The sequence below is a fragment of the Cydia strobilella genome, chromosome 4, assembly GCF_947568885.1.
Source record: "Cydia strobilella chromosome 4, ilCydStro3.1, whole genome shotgun sequence".
Classification (NCBI taxonomy): Eukaryota; Metazoa; Arthropoda; class Insecta; order Lepidoptera; family Tortricidae; genus Cydia; species Cydia strobilella.
Genome location: NC_086044.1, coordinates 10,597,455 through 10,618,383, shown reverse-complemented (window position 1 = coordinate 10,618,383; position 20,929 = coordinate 10,597,455). Strand labels below are relative to the sequence as shown.

Genomic DNA, 20,929 nt, shown 5'->3' with positions numbered 1-20,929 from the left:
CGCACGCGGTAAGCCACTTCTATAGGATCCTACCTTCTATGTGCCAAAGCAACAATAAAATAAACATGTGTCATCTTGATGAGTACGATGTGGATGACACATGTCTGACATGTTGTCAAACACAATAATAAAATTTTATGGTGTTTTAATATAATTTTTCTACTCGTCGAGTATAATCTGTGTATTACGACTTCATATGCGACACTACAACCTTACTCTTTTCAACGTTGGATAGTCTATGGCACTTCCGACTTAAGCATAAGAATTTTATCGATACGGTTTAGTCAATTATAAAAATTTTGAAAATAGAACTACATACATTTCAGTAAAATATTTCTTGTTTAAGGAGACTCGATTTAATGCAAATTAGCCTACTTTAACACGCTGCTGCGTCGCATCTGCTTTGTGATTGGTTGGCCAACAATTGCTTCATAAGTCATAAACGCGCATGTGACACCCTTCATATAGCAAAATCCATATCCTACTAAAACCGCTTAGCGTTGCTTGTTAGTCTCCATAGGCTACGGTGGCCAAAATCGAGAAAAAAAACTGTCTTAAAATTGAATTTAGCGCGGAGCAGGCCTCATGAGTTACGAGGAGGTGCCGTTGACCAACCCGCCGGGGGCGCCGGGCCCGGCGGCCGGGGCGCGTACGAGTATGAAGGTATCGCGGGCTGCGGCAGCTCGCGAATCTTAGCTGTATACTTTTGGTTTGTTTGCCTAAGTATATGATTCTACTAGTTGAAAGTTTTATTTTTTTGTCTCGTAGAAAAAGTATTGTATACAATAGTGATATAATCAAGCTTTTCAATCTCGTACCTTAACTTAAGCAACTCAGCAAGCTTCGTTGCTTAAACACGGTACTCGACTGAAAAGCTCTCTTTTATATCACGATTGTATAAAATACTATTTTAGTGTGGTGTATGCATGTTACAGTCTCAAAACAAATATTTGAATGGATTGGATACCTTACATACATTGGATATAGGTTTGAGTTCAATTCAATCTCAATTCAGAACAAAGGTCACGTGGTACATTTTTTCAAATTTAACTGTTTAGTACTTTTTCGGGAAAAAATCAAAAAACTAAGAGCTTATATTATTGCAAATCTGTAGCATGAGACGAATCCAATGACATATAATTTATTAAAATCGGACCATAACTAGATCTGATGGGATGTACAAAAATCGGCCTCGCCGAATATATATATATAGATTATTATATACGAATGCACAGGCAGCTTAAAATAGCTGATACGTGCATATCAATGTCCTGCACTTGTGTTTTGTCCATTCGTAAAATGTTTGTCGAGTCTGTTTTTAAAGGAGTTCACTGAAGGCGCACTGATTACGGATTCGGGCAAACTGTTCCACACTTTCACTACACGGTTAGACCGGAAGTGTCGTCTTGGGTTGCTACTACTCTGCGTCCGTGCCAGCTTCAGAGAATGTCCTCTCAGTCTGTCATTCATATTCCGAGTGAAAATGTCACTTAACCCGGGTACGTTGTAGTGTCCTGTGAGTATTTTGTATGTTTCTATTAAGTCACCACGTTGCCTTCGCTGCTCCAAGGTTGTCAGGCCCAATTCCTTTAACCTATCTTCGTAAGATCGGTTGCGAAGAGATGGCACTCTTTCAATAAGGTTGATGTCCTTTCGGAAATATGGATTCCAAATTTGGAAGGCATATTCCAATAGGCTATTTGACTAATTTTTGAAAATGGTTTTAATTGATTGTTTATGACTTAATAATTACACTACATTGATATTTCCGTGAAATTTCCTGTATTAAATATAAAAAAATAATGTTAAAGTTTATTTATTTTGAACGCGCCTTAAACGCTGTTTTTGCAAAGGGGCTAATCACGTGACACGTGTGACGTCACACGCGAGTAAACTCAGTCAATGACCTTAGTAAATCTTATGGTTTATGTGCATTGAATTGATTATTTCACTGTAAAATGGTATATAAATGGTGTATAGTGCCGCAATGTTCAAGTACGACTATAAAAAATCCAGATAAATTGTTTGTTTCCGTTCCAACGAATCCCAAAAAAAGAAAAATGTGGTTAAAACTAGCGCGAAGAGACCCAAAGAGCATTTTAGCGCATACAAATGTTTTTATGTGTGAAGACCACTTCGATGTAAGTAATATTTAACTGTAAATAAATATGGTAGTTAAAGCAGCAGATTTTGTTGTATTTAATGAAACAAGATCTAGGTATTTAATATATTACTACATAACCTCATAACATAGCTCTTTCAGCATTAGTAGGTTAGTTAGTAGCATACTTTTTCTTTCAAACTAAAGTGCATTATGGAGATACTATTCTCGTCATCGTATTCTATATATATATCGTCGTCGTATTCGTATCATCGAAATCGAAATGTTCGTAAATAAACAATTTCTACGTATACTCACACAGCTGTTTTTACATTTCTAAGTTCCGCAGCATAGTAATCTGGATTATCTTTAAAGAAAAGTGCAACCATTAATGCGTCTATGTCTGGTAGGTTGCCGCTATCAGCTTTCACATATTACGGCTCCATTTTGAGATTCTTATGAATATTGTGCTACTAGATATATATATATCAGATGATAGATATATATCAGAAAACTGTGGAACAATAACTAAAATTAACTAAATACAAATAAAACAGTTAAAACACTCAAGGCAATCAAGAATGTTTACCCGCGTGTGACGTCATCCGAGCCTTGACCAATCACAGAGCGTTCACGTCCCTGATGAAATTTCAAAAAATATTAAATTTTCTTTCGTTTATATTCCAAAAACTAAACATAATTTACATTCAAATATAGTGAAATATACTTTATTAGTTTATTATCTTTCAGGATGACAGCAATTCGTTATATATTTTTAATGATCTGATATACCCTATAATCCCCATATCTAAATCTAAATCTATTAGTACGAGTAATATACAGGCCGCAGAGAGTGATAAGAAAAATAAATTGACTCAAGTCGAAACCGGTTCGCTTCGAATAACGGAAAGTCAGGCGATCAGATGTTCTACCTCCGGCGCACAAAATGTTATGATTAGTAACAGCGATGCGATAAGCAAAGAGTGCTTGCATGAGAAACAGAGGGATGAATGGAAAACAGTTACTTACCGAAAAAAGGAATCTTCAAACCGATTTAATGGACAGGTGGGAACGGCGACTTGTGATATCAACAGCAAGTTCAGAGCGGCAGAGAAACAGATTCCTATCTTTATATCAAAAATACATCAGGATACGAATGAAAATGACATAATAGATTACATAAAAACAAAAACTCATGAAAGTGTGTCCTTAGAAAAAATTATAATGAAAAAAAAAGTCATAAGGCTTTTAAATTTTTTGTATACGAGAGTAAATTACCATTATTTCTTGATACTAGTCTGTGGCCTAAAGACATTGTATTTAGGAGGTTTGTGCATTTCAAGCACAGATATACGAACAGAGTTGCGTCTGAAGGCGGCACATAACTACATAATTTAATATAGCAATGGAACAACGCACAATTAAATTAACTAGTTTTAATTGTAAAAGTGTCAAACGATCAGTCGACTACGTTAGACAACTTTGTCAATTCTCCGATATAATCGCTTTGCAGGAATCGTGGCTATTACCTACTGAAATTTCATATCTAGGTAATATTAGCAGCGACTTCTCGATTACGGGAACATCGGCGGTGGACACATCCTCTGGTATGCTGAAAGGGCGACCGTACGGCGGAGTGGCACTTCTGTGGCGAAGTAATCTGTTTCAATGCATATCAGTGTTACAGTGCAGTAATCCACGCATATGTGCGGTTAAAATAGTGACTAGTGATCGGCCGTTTATAGTTGTCTGTGTCCTGTGCCCACGGATTGTTCAGACAACTTGCCCGAGTTCACGGATTGCCTTAGCGCGGTGAGTGCAATAGTGGATGAATGTGAAGTGGAATCAGTCTATATCCTAGGAGACTTTAACGCACATCCTGGTGAGTTATTTTTCACTGAACTTAGTAATTATTGTGATGAACAGAGCTGGGTGTGAGTTGATATAAACAGATTAGGACTTTCTTCTGATACCTATACTTTTATCAGTGAGGCGCACGGGTCTAGGCGCTGGCTAGACCACTGTATTGTGACACAATCGGCTATAAGTTCTGTTCGTAATGTACATGATAAGTGTGACGTAGTCTGGTCCGACCACTTTCCCCTCATATTAGAGTGTAATATAGGTGTACTAACTCCTAGATTAACTGCTGCGCCACTTAATAACGCTAATTACGCAGTATGGGGGGACAGAACAGAGGAGCAGATTGGGATATACACAAAAGAATGCGATAACAGGTTAAGAAATATCCATTTTCCTTCCGATTTTATAGATTGTAGCGATAAATGCTGTAGTGACCCCTATCATAAAATAATTTTAGATAACATGTATAGGGACATTGTATCTGCGCTCAGCCAGTCTGCCATAGTTAGTAAGGAAAATGTGGGACTTAAGAAAAAGAACAGAAATCGTATAGTCGGTTGGAATAGGCATGTGAAAGAGGCTCATTGGCGGGCGAGGCAGGCATTTCTTGTGTGGGTCTGTAGTGGCAAACCTGTAGTAGGCACTGAGTATATTAACATGTGTGAAAGTCGGCGTATATTTACGTCCCGACTAAAATGGTGTCAAGATCATCAAAATCAAATACAAATGGACATAATAGCATCACAACACTCAAAAAAAGATTTTAAGGCTTTTTGGAAGTCAACTAGCAAGTTAAATGTCAGGTCTGGCCCGCCGGCGAGCGTGGAGGGGGTAACGGATCATAAGGCTATTGCTAACATTTTCAGAGACCACTTTACTGTGCAACCTAGCGTAACACCTTCATGTGAAAGGGGGGCGGGCACTGGGACCATTATGAATAGACAGGCGACAAGGATATCGGTCTCAGAGGTAGCCAAATCCATTAAATCTATGTCTGGTGGTAAGTCGCCTGATCATGATGGCCTCAGTGTGGAACATCTACGTTATGCTGGTTGTCATATTTCGCGTGTACTTGCAATGTTTTATTCTCTGTGTATATCCCACTCCTACCTGCCAATCGACTTAATAAAAACCGTTGTCATACCAGTGGTGAAAAACAAGACAGGAGACCTAACTAGTAAAACTAACTATAGGCCGATATCGCTCGCTACTGTTATGGCAAAGGTACTGGACGGTGTGCTTAATGCGCAGTTGAATAAGAACCTTTCGTTACATGACAACCAGTTCGGGTTTAGGCCCGGGCTGTCTACTGAAAGTGCTATCCTGTGCCTTAAGCATACCGCCGCGTATTATGTTGACAGGAATACGCCAGTTTATGCTTGTTACCTTGATTTATCAAAAGCGTTTGATCTGGTTTCCTACGATATACTTTGGAAGAAACTAGAAGGAATTAACTTAGCTCCCGATCTGATAGGTATATTTAGATATTGGTATGGAAACCAGATCAACAACGTGAGATGGGCAGGTACATTGTCTGAGACATATAGGTTGGAATGTGGGGTGAGGCAGGGGGGGTTGAGCTCACCATCACTTTTCAACCTATATATGAACGAGCTGATTGTCGCGCTCAGCAGCATGCATGTGGGCTGTCACGTAGACGGGGTTAATATGAACAACTTGAGCTATGCCGACGACATGGTGCTGTTGAGTGCGTCAGTCTGTGGCATCAGAAGGTTGCTTAAAGTGTGTGAAGACTACGCACACACGCACGGTCTAAAATATAATACAAGCAAAAGTCAGTACATGGTGTTTGGGGTCGAGTCTAAAATCCCGTCAGTAATACCACCTATCAGACTCAACACGGTTGCCCTAGAAAGGGTATACCAGTACAAATATTTAGGTCATATAGTTACTGCCGACCTCAGGGACGATGCTGACATAGAACGGGAACGTAGGGCCTTATCGATCAGAGCTAATATGATTGCACGCAGATTTGCTCGGTGCTCAAAGGAGAGTAAAGTGACATTGTTTAGAGCTTTTTGCACAACATTTTACACCTGCAGTCTGTGGCGAAAGTTCACCCTGAAGTCGTATAAGGCCCTACAAGTACAATATAATAACGCGTTTAGGGCGCTGATGGGGCTGCCGCGATATTGCAGCGCGTCAGCTACTATGCGCCTGCGAGCCGCGTCCCTGGTGCGACGCGTCCGCGCCAGCTCCAACAGCGTCCTAGAAATGATTGCGGACAAGTTTTGTCCGTATATCACATTTTGCTGCGGACTTCATACGCCCGGCAGCACTGTGGTAAACACGTTGAGAAATAGATGAAGGGTGTCAATGTATTTACCACAGCTACCTACTTTAATGTAATTTTTGTAATTAATGTAATTTAATGTAATGTAATTTTTGTAGTTTTTGTTTAATGTTATCGTGTTAATGTTTGTGTTTTGTTTAATGTTTGTAATATGTATTATGTACTTATGAGTCACAGATACTCGAAATAAATGAATTTTAATTTTAATTTTATAAGGGTCTTACGTATGTTTTATTGAGCTTTATGAAAATATTCTTATCCATATAACGGTAAGCTTTCTTAATCATACCTAGTCGGCTCATAAGTTCTGTCATATACATAGTATCAAATAAAATCAAAAGTTTAGGTTAGGAAAAAAAAAAAAAAAAGTTTTTTTTTTTCCTCAGTCACCCGTTGACCACGAACGCTGTAAAGAGTTCGAAACGTCGGGATGTATTATAAATTCAATATACGCGATATAATCCGTTTTCATAGTTTTATTTCATGAGTAACTATCGCGGTAACCGAAGTCAAAAGTTTAAGTTTATTCCGTATAATTTGTACAGCGTTTGAAAGCTTATAAACTAGAGAATCTAAATGTATAACATTTATTCAAAATGACCGCCATAATTATCTACACAGGCTTGAAGTCTTCGTGGCCAGTCGTCAATGGATTCACGCACCACTTTCATATCGATATTGGCTACTGCCGTAGCAAGAGATTTTTTCAGCGAGTCTAGATTTGCATGAGGTTTTGAGCACACCTTTTCCTCTAAATACTGCCATATTTTATAGTCTAAAGGATTAAGATCTGGGCTAGAGGAGGGCCAATCTTCATGCCGTATAAAGTCGATTTTATTGGAGGCGAGCCAGGCTTGTGTAGACTTTGCCTTATAGGCTGGAGCAGAGTCCTGCTGGAAAACCCAATGCTGGTTTAGAAACATCGTATGGGATAGTGGTTTCACAATATTAGTCAACACCGTGTCTTGGTACACTTTGGCACTAGTTTTTACTCCTTTCTCACAAAAATGCATACTAGTGACGCCCGCATAAGAAACTCCCAGCCAAACCATCACAGATGAAGGGTGATGACCTCTTTGAATACGGGGAATGCTATTAGACGCTTCTTTACTATTGCGAGCGTACACTCTATCATTTTGTTTATTACAGTTTTCTTCTATGTCAAAAATTTTCTCGTCCGAAAACAGTATACAACGGTGCTTATTTTTAGCGTACTTCTTCAATAAAGCTTTAGATCTTTTAAGCCTTAAAGCTTTAAGCCGACCATTGAGAAGATGGCCAGTTTTTCGTTTATAAGCACGAAGTCTCAGGTCTTGATTAAGCACTCTTTTCACCGTGTTTTTGCTCAAACCCATCTGGAGGGCCATAACTTTTTGTTTCCTAGCGGGATTTCTGGCAATGCGTGCCCTAATTGCTTGTACAACCGCTGGAGTCCTAGCTGTACGCGGACGACCGCTTCTTTTCTTGTCATTTAAACTAGAGACCTCACTGTATCTTTCTATGGTACGATACACAAATCTTAGAGAATTTTAAATTTTCAAGTAGCTTAAAAATTTTAGTCGGCGAGTGACCACAACGATATAGTGCAATTATTGCGGTACGGCTATCTTTAAGCGTCCACTCCATGTTGAAGAAAACAGAAAATTGCAAAATTATACTACTCAAATATTTAATAAAGATTCGAAATTCAAATGCAGAACGGTTTTTGTTTTAGGAGTTCCAAATTTAAATTTTAAAGGCCAGTGACAGAACTTATGAGCCGACTAGGTATATAAAACAGAGTTAGCCTTTTTGGTAAAACCCAAAATGTGTTCCTCCCATTTTAAGTTATCAGCTATAACGACACCAAGATCTCGCTGGGAAGCAACACGTTGCAAATTTTTGGAGCCAATATTATATGTCTGCTTAAGGTTTTTTTTCCCTATATGAAGTACAGTGCACTTGTCTGCGTTGAGGGTTATAAGCCAATCTTTGGTCCATTGATAAATGCGGTCTAAGTCCTGCTGTATGATGTTATGGATAACAAGAGGGTTTCCCATAATCTTTGTGTCGTCAGCGAATAAAAACAAATCTGACTCTACAACTTGCCTAAGATCCGTCAGAAAAATCCCAAACAGCATTGGTCCAAGTACAGAACCCTGCGGGACTCCACTGTAGACGTCATGCGGATCCGAAAGGTGCCCTCCAACTCGTACACGAAACTTCCTCCCTGTCAAGAAGTATTTTATCCAATTGAGTAAATTTCCGCGAATTCCAAAATGCTCTAACTTGACAAGGAGTCTGTTTATCGGGACGCGGTCGAATGCTTTCTCGTAGTCCAGGTAAATAACATCCGCTGGAAGCTTTTCATTCCAGCTACTAGTCCATCTGTCAACACAACATAATAGGTTTGTTACCGTTGATTTCTTTGGGCTGAATCCGTGTTGTTCATCTATAATGACGTGCTCTCTTGCTATGAAGTTCCTCATCGCGCCTGTGAATTTTTTTTCCATTGCTTTACATATACATGTGAGGCTTATGGGACGATAATTACCCGCTATGAGTTTGCCTCCTTTTTTATATATAGGCGTAACGTTGGCATTCTTCCAATCAAGGGGCAATCGGTGCTCACGAAATGATAATGTCATTATATGGGCTAGCTGAGGTGCAAGGCCCTTAATACATTTATTTAGCAGAACTGCAGGTATTCCATCAGGTCCCATTGATGAGCTTTCGTCGAAAATCAAAATCGCCTTACTGACTAAATCCGGTGTGAACTCAACATTTTCAATTGGGTTATTAACCCTGGCTACATTAACTTCAGGGATTGGTTCGTTTAATGGCTCGCGTACATAATGAAATCTAAAACAGTCATACTCGAAGTCGTTGATTATAATTGAATACAGGACATGTGCGAGTCGGACTCGCCCACCGAGGGTTCCCTACTTTTTAGTATTTGTTGTTATAGCGGCAACAGAAGTACATCATCTGTGAAAATTTTTACCGACCCCACGGACGGACTGAGTCGCACCATAAGGGTTATTTTTGTACCTTTTTGGTACGGAACCCTAAAAACAACACGATAACGATTTAAATTGGGAAGTAGCCCATTCTAAACACTTATTGTTATTTAGCTATGTATTACGTATTTTAACTTAAAAAACCGGCCAAGTGCGAGTCGGACTCGCGCACCGAGGGTTCCGTACTTTTAGTTTTTGTTTAGTATTTGTTGTTATAGCGGCAACAGAAATACATAATCTCTGAAAATTTCAACTGTCTAGCTATCACGGTTCATGAGATACAGCCTGGTTACAGACAGACGGACAGCAGAGTCTTAGTAATAGGGTCCCGTTTTTACCCTTTGGGTACGGAACCCTAGAAATCATTCGATATCCGTCGATGTCGTGCTACACATTTACAATCGGGTCTATCGCGAATTTATTTTGTTACCTTTATTTATCGACGTTAGACCCGATATGTGATTTAATATGTGTTCAAAGCGCGAAGGTTTTAAATGTTATGATACTTATGATGTCGTGCTATTTCGACATTATCAAAGAAAATATTAGAAAGGTGGCAAACAAGTATTAAGTACCTACCTAATTATTAAAATGATTCCACCAAACAAATTGTAATTATCCCAAGTCCCAATATAACTTCGATCTGTGTACAGTCAAGGGCATAAATATATATACATTCCCAAAGTTTCAAAAATATGTGTACGCTCTTACACCTTAAACAATAAAGTCGTGTTCACATATTTTTGAGCCATTTATCTGTATCGAGTATAGATATTTTTGCCTTTTTGACTGTGAACACTGAAGTTTCAGCGATCTATTAGACAGAATTGGGCTTGTAAACTGTAATACCTACTCGCATTGTAAGGCTTTGACACGGGTATTGTTCGAATCAATATAAGTAGGAAGGTATAATTATATTAATTATCCCTGCCTACAAACATGACAAATGGGCGTCCTATCGTAGCTAACGTCAAATATAGGCGGCAAGGTGGCAATGGTTTATTCAGAAAATGGAGTCAACTTTATACTTAAGTATCGTCTACTTCATAACTCGTATCGATTAGCCGATAATAGTCGTTCGATTTGGAACTGAATTTTCTTTATACCCTTAAATTATTATACAAATAATTGCTCGTCACCATGTTATAAAGCGTGTTGACTGAAGTATAATAGTATACAGGCTGACATTTAATTGAGCGCATTCTTTTTATTAGGTAGTTGATAAGTAGGTAGGTACTAGAGTTAATTTTGCAGCCAATGGGCTCCTATCAATCGGGTGTTCAAAATAAATTGTTTCCGAGAAGTACTTAAATTGTTTCCTAGATATATAAAACTTAGATATAGCCAGATAATAAGGCTAATCTGGCCTCTAGCTTCATATTGTCCTAAACATTACTGATTACCTTCAATGAAACTTTTATATTTTTTACATGGAACAGTTTTTTTTTGTTTCGTTCGATTTAAAAGCAAAATAAAATCAGTTCGCTTTTTGAATACTATTGTTTCAAATTTAAGAGGATAGTAGACGACCGCTTTTACTTCTACATACAACCGGATTAAGTCTCACCTCGAAATCCTTCCAAAGATATGAAATTTGGTATGTAAGGTCTCTTTCATGTCCACACTATTTCACATTTGGGGACCTCGAGGAATCGCAGCCATCTTAGAAAATGTGTACCATCCTGGAGAAATTTGCGTTTTACTCTAAATATACGTTCTCTATGAAAATATGGTGTAAGGCAACATTAAAGCTTATTAAATTCTACACAAATAAGTCCTAGATAACTTTGCGGAAAAAATACATCTTGTTATAGAACATAATAGCTGAATCCAGATTAAGCGCTTATACCCTTTCAGGGGATATTCTCTTAATATGAAACTTGGAGGAATATGAATTCCACTTTAAATTTCATAACTTTGGAAGGATTTCGAGGTGAGACTTAATCCGATTGTACTAAAACGCGTAATCCTCATATTCTTCTCTGGATATTAACATAGAAAATGTTTTTACACAATATGATGTAAATACAGTGAAAGAATTTAATTTCAGTACCATTTTGAACCTGTGAACGGTCTGTCGTTGTCGTCTGCCTTGTTCGGTTGTCTGTCGTGAACTGGTCTGATTTTTGTCTTGTAATTGTCATATCTAATTTTAATTTAAATGTCGGTCGTTCCAAATATGTATGTCAGTCAGCCAGTCGGTCTATGTCAGGATTGTCAGGTCACCACGGAGGCTCTAGAAGCCACGACATCCCCACCTCCGTTATTGGACGTCTGCCAATACTCAAATGCTGAGGGGCTTCCAACCGCCGTGGCTTAGTCGAGTCGGGCCGTGTCAGGCTAGGTCAGATCAGACCACGTCAGGCCGTGTCAAGCCGGGTCTGACCTTGTCAATTCAATAAGTCGCGTCAAATAAAGTCAGGTCAAGTCGTCGCTTAAGTCAGTCAGGGCAGTCAGTTCAATCTTGCGTCGGTCTCACGTCAAGTCAACATAGTTTAGTCACCGGTTGATAGTAAAGTCCATGACTGGTCTGGACGTCTGCAACTCGGACCTGTCCGTCACGTCCCGGGTAAGTCTTCACAACTCTTCCTCGCGGCCACAGGTTGCGAGGTGATTGGCTGTAGGCTACGACGACTATGTTTCCTTCAGCGAAGGGGGGTTGAGGACTAGTACCACTTTTCGCGCCTTGTCAAGGTGGGTAGGTACTCCTTCAGACCTTCACCCAGCGCTTCCAAAGTAGGTCAGCCAGCCTCTGTGACTCCCGCCACGACCGTCGCAGGAGGTCCCCGTCGTTGAAGGTTCCGGAAGTTGCAGTTATTCCTGTCCGGTCGGTCATCGGAATGAGGGCTATCGTTTTTTTGCTCACCAGTTGGCGCCTCTGTTGATGGTGGTCCAAAAGACTAAAAAACAGCTGTCAGTCATTGAAGTGACAAGTGACATTTGACATTTCGAACTATGGAAAAGACCACCATCTACACTAGCGCCCCTAGCGGCGAATTCATACGCGTTAGCCCTCATTAGGAAGTCATTAGGCGTAAGTGGTAGGTCGTCCGCCGTTCACGATTGCTTCCGCCTCAGCCAGCAGAGTGGTGAGGGTGTCCTCCCTGGGGATCCTGGAATTAAGGGTGGCGCAGCGCAGTCTTCACGGCTGTATTAACTCGCTCCCAGCAGCCTCCCATGTGCGGAGGCTGCTGGGAGCGAGAAAGCTCCATTCTATCTGCCGAGGACTGCCGAAGCGAGTAAGCTCGTCTCGGTCGATGGGTCGCACGGCTTGCGTAAGCGGTCAGCTCCCCTGAAGGTGGTCGCGTTGTCCTTCCATATTGACATTCTTTTCGGGCATCCACGTCTGGCGATAAAACGTCGCAGAGACATTAGAGCGCTCGTCGTTGTCAGTTCGCTCACGAGCTCGCGAGATAGACTACCCGTCTTTTACTAAATGTATGAATTAAAGGGGGACGGGTAGTCTATCTCGCGGCGAGATACTGTCGCGACCATGCATGCTGAGTTCACTCAGTTCCCCATCAACTAGTTTTCGTAGATAGGTACTAGGTATTATACATACTGTATATTATAATACTACTTAATATTTTTATATTGCATTTAGTACAAGACAACGCGATCACAGAAGGTACCAAAAGATCTCTTGAATTAATTTGAGACGGCGAGGTTTAGGAACTTTTCTTAGACATGCAGTAGGTAATCTTGTCGAAGGCTTAGTGCAAAAGGAAATGGAATGGCTAAAAGATTTACTAGAAAGCTCTTTAAGTCAGTTAATTGAACTAAATACTAATGCCTGAATTAAAATTTTACTAATGCTATTAGTCCATTTTTTACATTTACGGGATCACTTGTTGAGTTCCCTATACCTAGGGCACTAAATCTGTTTTTCCATCAGAGATGTAAGTGGTAGCTAAATTGTGATTGATATCAAACTAAGCTATAAAAAAACTATTCCACCACCTTCTATTGCTTGCAAAAATCTTCAGCTCTCATCTTTACCTTACCATCCTATTGCTGAAATAAAGCTACCTTGAAATAATTGTAATACTGTGCCTTGAACCCGTTACCACCAGCTATAAAGATAAACGATCCTAATTGGTGGATATCAATCACATCCTTAGCTCAGCACAAGTCTGGTGGAGAAGCAGTCAATTGTAATGCATGAGATGATAATAACTTTTGTTTTGACAGGCAAGAGACTACAGGAATGGGTGTGCGTGGTGGTTTGTTGCACATTGTGCGTGTGTTCGGGCCTCCTGATGGCTCGGCACATTCGTGCTGATGTCTCCTTATTATTGGCGGCAATAGCTGGTGTTCTAACAGCTGACTTTGCTTCGGGTTTTGTGCACTGGGCTGCGGACACTTGGGGAGCAGTTGACCTACCTATTATTGGCAAAGTAATTAAAATTTTTGTAAATGCATTCAGCATTATATGTAATTTTTCTCACTTTAACACATATTCATAAATTTGCTATTGTGTTAATACATTATTTATAACTAACGCTGCTGAAACTACTAAAAGCAAATTCGTTAAATTACGTTTGATTTGCCTACTTTGACTCGCATGGCTTGGCATTACTACTGCAGTGACACACATTTCCAGTTTCTATTTACAAGTGCATAGTTTCTCAAACTAGATTTAAGGGGCTTGTGCCAGTCAAAACATTCACTCTTTAAGGCGGTCGTCACACTGCTCCGCATCTCGCAGCGGCGTCCGTTGATGCGTTTTTTAACTTTGTATGTAGAATCTTGATTTAGTATAGAAAAATCGCATGGTACGACACACTGGCTCCGCATCGACGCGCGGAGGTGCGAGACGCAAGACGACTCGCGCGCTCGGACGGAGACGCGGTGCGTCCCGCAGGGTATGTCACACCGAGCTCCGCAGTGCCGTACGGATTTTAGTGCAAAAAGGACGTAGACGCAATGGATATCGACGTCGATAAGTTTATTTTTGAAATTGAAAGTCGTCCAAAGTTAATTATTCGAAATATTGTTTTTATTTAATTCCAAATCTATTTAGTTTTATAGTATCGGTTTTAATCATAATCATAAATATAAGGAATTCTTGTAAAAGTATAATTAAAGATTGAAGTAGTAGATTATTACTTACTTGAGTGTAAGCCAAAGCTTTTCTTCCGCCGTAATAGAACGTCGAAAATTTGTGTCCGCGCCAGTAATAATCACTCCAATTTTGCTTAGCAAATAATCAAATGACGCGGTTGACATACGGGTGCACATAACATTTTTTTCTTCGTGTTGCCTTAAATCTTGGTAATCTCTAGCAAAAGACCCATTTATAGGTCTGGTTTGTAAATAGGGATGTACCCAGTGTCTTCTGCGTTTTATGACTCGATTGTACAAAAACAGAACTGAAAATATCACCGCAGCGTTCCGAATAAGTTCCGTTTCCATTTTATCGACAAATAGGAACTGTCTTCACCTTAACGTTCGAATGTGAAATAATCGCGAGACGGAAGTAACGCGGGACTAGTGATGGGCAGCGGTAACATTCCCGCTACCAGTAAGTTTCCATTTGGGAATGTTACTAGTAAGTTACCAATGTTACCAGTAACATTCCCAAAAGCCGGTAACATACGAAACTGATGATAGTGATGACTTATATGAGATAAAATAAGGTTCAAAACTTATTTTTTTAGTACAACTTACTCAAAAATATGTCCCATAGTTCTTAATTCGCTGACATAAGAGCTATGGGATCAATTTTATAAATTTGGTATACAGATAGTGAGTACCGGGGAAGGACATAGGATACTTTTTTATCCCAGAACTCACCCCTTAAGGGGATGGAAAGGGGAGCACTCAAAGTGCCGCTGGTAATGTATGATGGAGGCAGCTCAAGACCTGGAACACCTGGAGTCAGGGGTAACAATCGCTCAACGTGCTGCTGGTAGTATACGATGGATAAAGCTCAAGACAATGTGGAGTGCTACTGGGAGCAAAGGGTCAGGGGTAACACTCGCTCAACGTGACGCTGGTTGTATATGATGAGGAAAGCTCAAGACCTGGAACACCTGGAGTGCTGCTGGGTGCAACGGATCAGGGGTAACACTAGCTCAACGTACCGCTGGTAGTGTATTATGGGAAAAGCTCAAGATCTGGAACACCTGGAGTGCTGCTGGGTACAAAAGGTCAGGGGTAACACTCGCTCAACGTGTCGTTGGTAGTGTATGATGGAGATAGCTCAAGACCTGGAACACCTGCAAGACTTTGGTGACCAAGTTTCTGCTGGAGACGCTGCTGATCTCCCACCAGGGGGCTACCACACGCTATTCAGCGGGTAAAATTTAGGTAGTAAAAAGGGGTGGAAGTTTGTATGGGGAGACAATAAATCTAGCTGATTGTTTAAAAATAAGCTACCCAAATTACTAATTCCACGCAGACGAAGTCGCGGGCAAAAGCTAGTATTTTGTATAAAACTGTGATCATTATTTATTATCCCTTTACTACTACTACTACTTTAATTTCAAATTTGATTAATTAATATAAAATCGAAATTCCAACAACTCAAAAATGACGTTTGTCACTTGAAACGTTATACGAAACTAGCTTTTGCCCGCGGCTTTTTGTCTAATGTACAGGGTGCGGGGGAGGCAGGGGAAGGAGAAAATATGGTTTTATAACTACTTACAAAAGATGGTTTATATGGTATATGGTTCGTAGGTAGAATAATTATCTAATCCACGTTCGTAGGTTAGAGGTGGCAAGATATTGGCAAAAAATTATTTAGTTTTGATCCCTTCACACGATAAGAAGAAGAAGGTAGAATACATATATATGTACTTACGATGTTTTGGATTTTACTTAGAATGGAAACCTAAACTTATAAGAAGCAAACAGACAACCAACTTCTTGTAGCACCTTGAATGTACTCATTACGGATGCAGGAAGTTTCCCGATGACTTACTCCTTCCGCCCCGTCCGTCCCGCCGCGCCGCCCGCACTCGCCTAGGTACCGATTGACGACGATCGAGATGGCACCAAATACAAATTTAAAAATCTATTAGAATAACGCGGGTCTCCATACCTCAAAAGCAAAATTAGAACCCTTATAGGATCACGTGTGGCTGTCTGTCGGTCCGTCTGTTACAACCGATTTGCTCCGAAACTACTGGACCGTTTGAATTGCAATTTGGCACAAATATGAGTACTTTCAAGAATTTTCATGAGCACATTATTCAATTTCAAAATCGATGCGATTTTCGTAATTAACGTCCCAAAAAACCATAAAAACGACACCCATATTGATATTTAGACATTTCAACCCTATTGCACCCCAACAGGGGAGATGGTTTTTCACGTCCGTCACGTTGGATTTTAAAATCGTTCCTGTTTTCCTAATTAGCAACCCGATAAACCATAGAAACAATACCCATGTTGATTTTCAGACTTTGTCACCACATTTCCCCCTATTAGGGGGGAATTTGCAAAAAAACCTGTAACACGTGTTTATTCATTTATCGTTAGGAATACTCCTGTGAAGTTTCGAATATAATAGTCTAACTAATCTTGTTTCCCCATACAAACTTTGAACCCCCATTTAACCCCCTTGGGGGGTGAATTTTGAAAAAATCATTTCTTAGTGCACCCCTAGACCTTATAAGAAAGCTACGTGCCAAATTTGGAATCTCTAGAACCAGCGGTTTGGCTTGTGTGTTGATATGTCAGTCAGGCAGTCAGTCAGTCAGTTTCTTCTTTTATATATTTAGATGTTGATTGGTTTATTCTAATAATTAAACTGATTTATACACATATTTTCTTTTACTTTATTTCCAGTCCACTTTTAATCATTATTTCCAGATAGTAATGTTCCCAGTAACTTTGGAAAAATACCTGGTAATATTGGGAATGTTACCGGTAACATTGGGAATTTACTCTTTCAGAGATTCCTTGACTGTTTTATGACTGTAAATAATAGAATTATTATTTTCTTAAGTATTTAACACGAAAAAAGCGTATACAATTCTAATAATTTTTTCAAAGTTACTCAATGTTACCGATCTGGGTAATGTTACTGGTAGCGTTACCGGGAATATTCCCACTTTTGAGTAAGTTACTGGTAACGACCCATCACTACGCGGGACGCGGGACGTCGCGTATCGCAGCTCCGGACGGAGATGCGGAGAAAACTCGGACGTTGGTGCGTTGTCTCCGCATGCGAGTCCGTTGCTCTCGTTGCGAGACGCGGGGGCAGTGTGACAACCACCTAAGAAACACATCCGAGCATCCGATAATATACTTTTGGTCTCTTTTGCTTGTAAAATTTCGATGCCGGTGTTTAATAAAAAACTTTTTAGAAACAACTTTTTTAAATAGGCTTTTCGACTAATAGCGCTCCGGTAGTCGCAAAAAAATGTGTCGGCCTGTCTGTCCAACCGACGTTGACCTCTGTGTCAATAAGTTTGAGTTCTGGCTTACGCCAGTTACGCCTGATTAAACTACTTTCATTTATCTATTAATAATAAGATTAAACTTTTTGTATTTGCGATTTTGGTGTCTTTTGAAGGAACTGAATCCTATAATTAAAGTATGCTATTCAACACGCTTGAACCACAGAATAACTAATAGTACTACCCTTGAACATCGTGTTTTACTATAGGTATAGGTAACTAATATTCCGCCTGTTCTTTTGGTAAAGAAATCAACCAAATGTTATGTAGCTATGATTTTACAATAGAACACCATATCAATCACGGACAAAGTATCTAATATCCAACTATACAGAAACAAAACAAAGAAGTTATTGATACAATCTTTAGATAAACCAGTTATAATCAAATCTGTGGGGTCCCCGTTTTTACCCTGTTGGGTACGGAACCCTAAAAATAGTCATGGATGTCGTTTTACAAGTTTTATTTAGGGAGTGCAGATTTCAAAAATGATGACTATTTTGAAATCCAAGATGGCGGCCGTTCACGTTGTCATAAAAGTCGTCAATGGATGTCGTTTTATACGTTTTAGGTAGTGCGGATTTCGACAATGATGACTATTTTGGAATCCAAGATCGCGGACGTTGTCATAAAAATTGTCATGGATGTCGTTTTATATGTTTTAGGGAGATTAGAATTTCAAAATGAACTGTTTTGGGGTCCAATATGATGGCCATCAGAAAAGTCGTCATGGGTGTCGTTTTATAGGTTTAAGGGAGTGCGGATTTCGAAAACGATGACGAAGATTTGGTCCCTTCAAACATTTTAACCTCCACCTTTTGTAGGGCAAAAATACCTGTATACTGAATTTCAATGTAAACTAATAAAGGCAGCACATATTTGTTATGTATATTTAAAATGATTAAATTAAATTGAAAATGTTTATTTATCTTATCTATGTAGATATTGTAGATAGTATGTCGTATGGATAGAATGTATTTAGCAATGACTAGCAAGTAATATTAACACTTCACCGATCTGTAATAGTAGGTTACTAATATGATATGTTGTTGGACAGGTAGTAGGGTCATATTTTAAAAAATGCAAATATTGCGTGAAAAAAACACAGCACAAGGGAATTTCCAGCGAGTGAAGGATGACCGAACATTTTAATCAGTTATTAGGTACCAAGCCTTCAGTACACTCCCTTTATTTACTGTTACGGTCGAGGACAATTCAGTTGACACACAAAACCCGACAAAAACTGACGATCTTTAAAGCTTGAATTTTGTACAAGCTGGGATTACTACTGCTTTTAAAACACTGTAGTATATTGTACCCCAGGCTAACACTCGCAACATTCGCGACAATTTCAATTGAGCCACTTGCTTCTTATTTCATCGATCAATTTCCTCGGGAAAGGATGCCGCTACAACGCTACAAATCGTATATCTACTTGTATAAGCGTCTACATGGGCAACAAAAACGTTGTTTTAAATAAATGCTATCTTAGTATGACAGTTTAGACTGTGTTATGTAACTACTTACCTAAACTTAGAGATATATCGAGAAATACCACATTGCACCGTCGCATCAGCTTTTCATCCATATGTTTCTATTCACACGGTAGCGTGCCACCTGCTTTATTGCGTCTAGCAATTAATTATTGCTTTAGCTTTAGCGTATTATGTCAGTATCTTGTAGAATTACCTACGATATTTCTAGCATACAAGATTTAACTTTTATTTTTATTAATCCGAAATGCGACCATCGCACTGTCATATTGCTGTATGTGGCTATTTTTTATTTCTTATAATTTTTTTTACAATATTACTGAGTTGTTAGCCGAACGAACTTAATATAATAGTTCTGTTCTAATGGAAAGCATACAGCATTAAACAATACATATGTGCATCAGTTAGGTTGCTTACCTTTTTCTTTCTGGTCCCTTTTTACGTGGTGTACAATCAGGTAAGTTGATATTAATAATTGCGCTCATCTGCTTGATACTTGAAGAATATATGAAAATTATGGCAAATTTGAAAAAAATATAGGTATCCGATTCAAACGATAAAAAAAAATTGCCGTATTGTTATTCCTCTCTATTTGATGTTTTTTTACATCAAATTGTAGTAGCAATGCTTTCCTGCTTGCTCCGGTTTTCTCATTTAAAAGTCTGCAACATTATTTATGAACGGATTTACTCTAGCAACCCTATGTATATTACTATAATTGCCAACACTTTGATATATTTTTCTAGTGGTAAGCAGATGAGCGCAATTATTTATATCAACTTGCCTGTTGCGACACGGCTACCAGGTAATATTAGGGACCAGAAAAAGGTAAGCAACCTAAGTGATGCATATTGTTTGCTGTGTTCTGCTTTCCATTGGAACTAAGTTCGTGTGGATAACAAGTCAGTAAAATTCGTAAAAATATTAATTAAAAATAGTCATGAACATATTTTTACGGCAACCCTATTGGTATATGTTCAGGGACATATTTGATTTGATAAAGTATACTTATCATCCGGTAAGCAGATAATTGAAGGTCGATCTTAGATTAATACGTGGTACCTTTTTATCCATTCTGTGCCGTAGCCCAGCAATTTCGGGTTTTGTAAAGCATTATTGACCAGTCTGATTGCATTATTTCGTTTAATCGTAAATATATTGTTATCAGTCACCTTTATGAATTAGTTAATACTGCATCTTGACTTTTATCCACTATTGTTGTAAACTTTTTCAACACACTTGCTCAAAACGACGTTTTTATTCCACCGATTTTTGGCTCATAATCCTAGATATTAAACACGCGTGCTCTTTCAGTGTATTATTCCACGCGTGCTTTTCATTATATTATCCGACTGAGTTAAGAAGGTAACTGATTGCTAATAATATGCATGGAAAGAGAGCCTTCTTAATTGGTCGGACTGGCGGGCACCGGCGCGCCCGACCGCCTGCGCGGTGCGCGGCCCGGCCGACCCGCCCGCCGCGCCGCCCGCGGCCGGGGCGAGGGGCGGCCGGCAGTATGACAGATGCAACACACAATACTAACTGTTTTAACTATTAAAATTTGATTAATTATGAGTTTCTTTTTTTTTCTCGCAAGTGTGTTGAAAAACGTCGTATGAAACGCGTGTGCATTGGTCTTTACACACATCGGCTTTCTTATTGCGCGCTCGCTTACAGCTCGTGCGCACAATATCGCCTCGTGTGTAATGACCAACTTAGCACACTTGTATCATAATGTACTATAAAAA

At 39.4% G+C, this 20,929-nt stretch overlaps 1 protein-coding gene across 1 annotated transcript in view; it reads left to right on the top strand.

Moving 5' to 3' along the window:
- Positions 1–20,929, top strand: part of LOC134740604 (plasmanylethanolamine desaturase 1) — a 34,371-nt gene that overhangs the window by 3,645 nt on the left and 9,797 nt on the right. Inside the window, exon 2 of the mRNA XM_063673136.1 lies at positions 13,469–13,674. Coding sequence (XP_063529206.1) covers positions 13,469–13,674 — 206 coding nt within the window. The remainder of the gene's footprint in view (positions 1–13,468; positions 13,675–20,929) is intronic.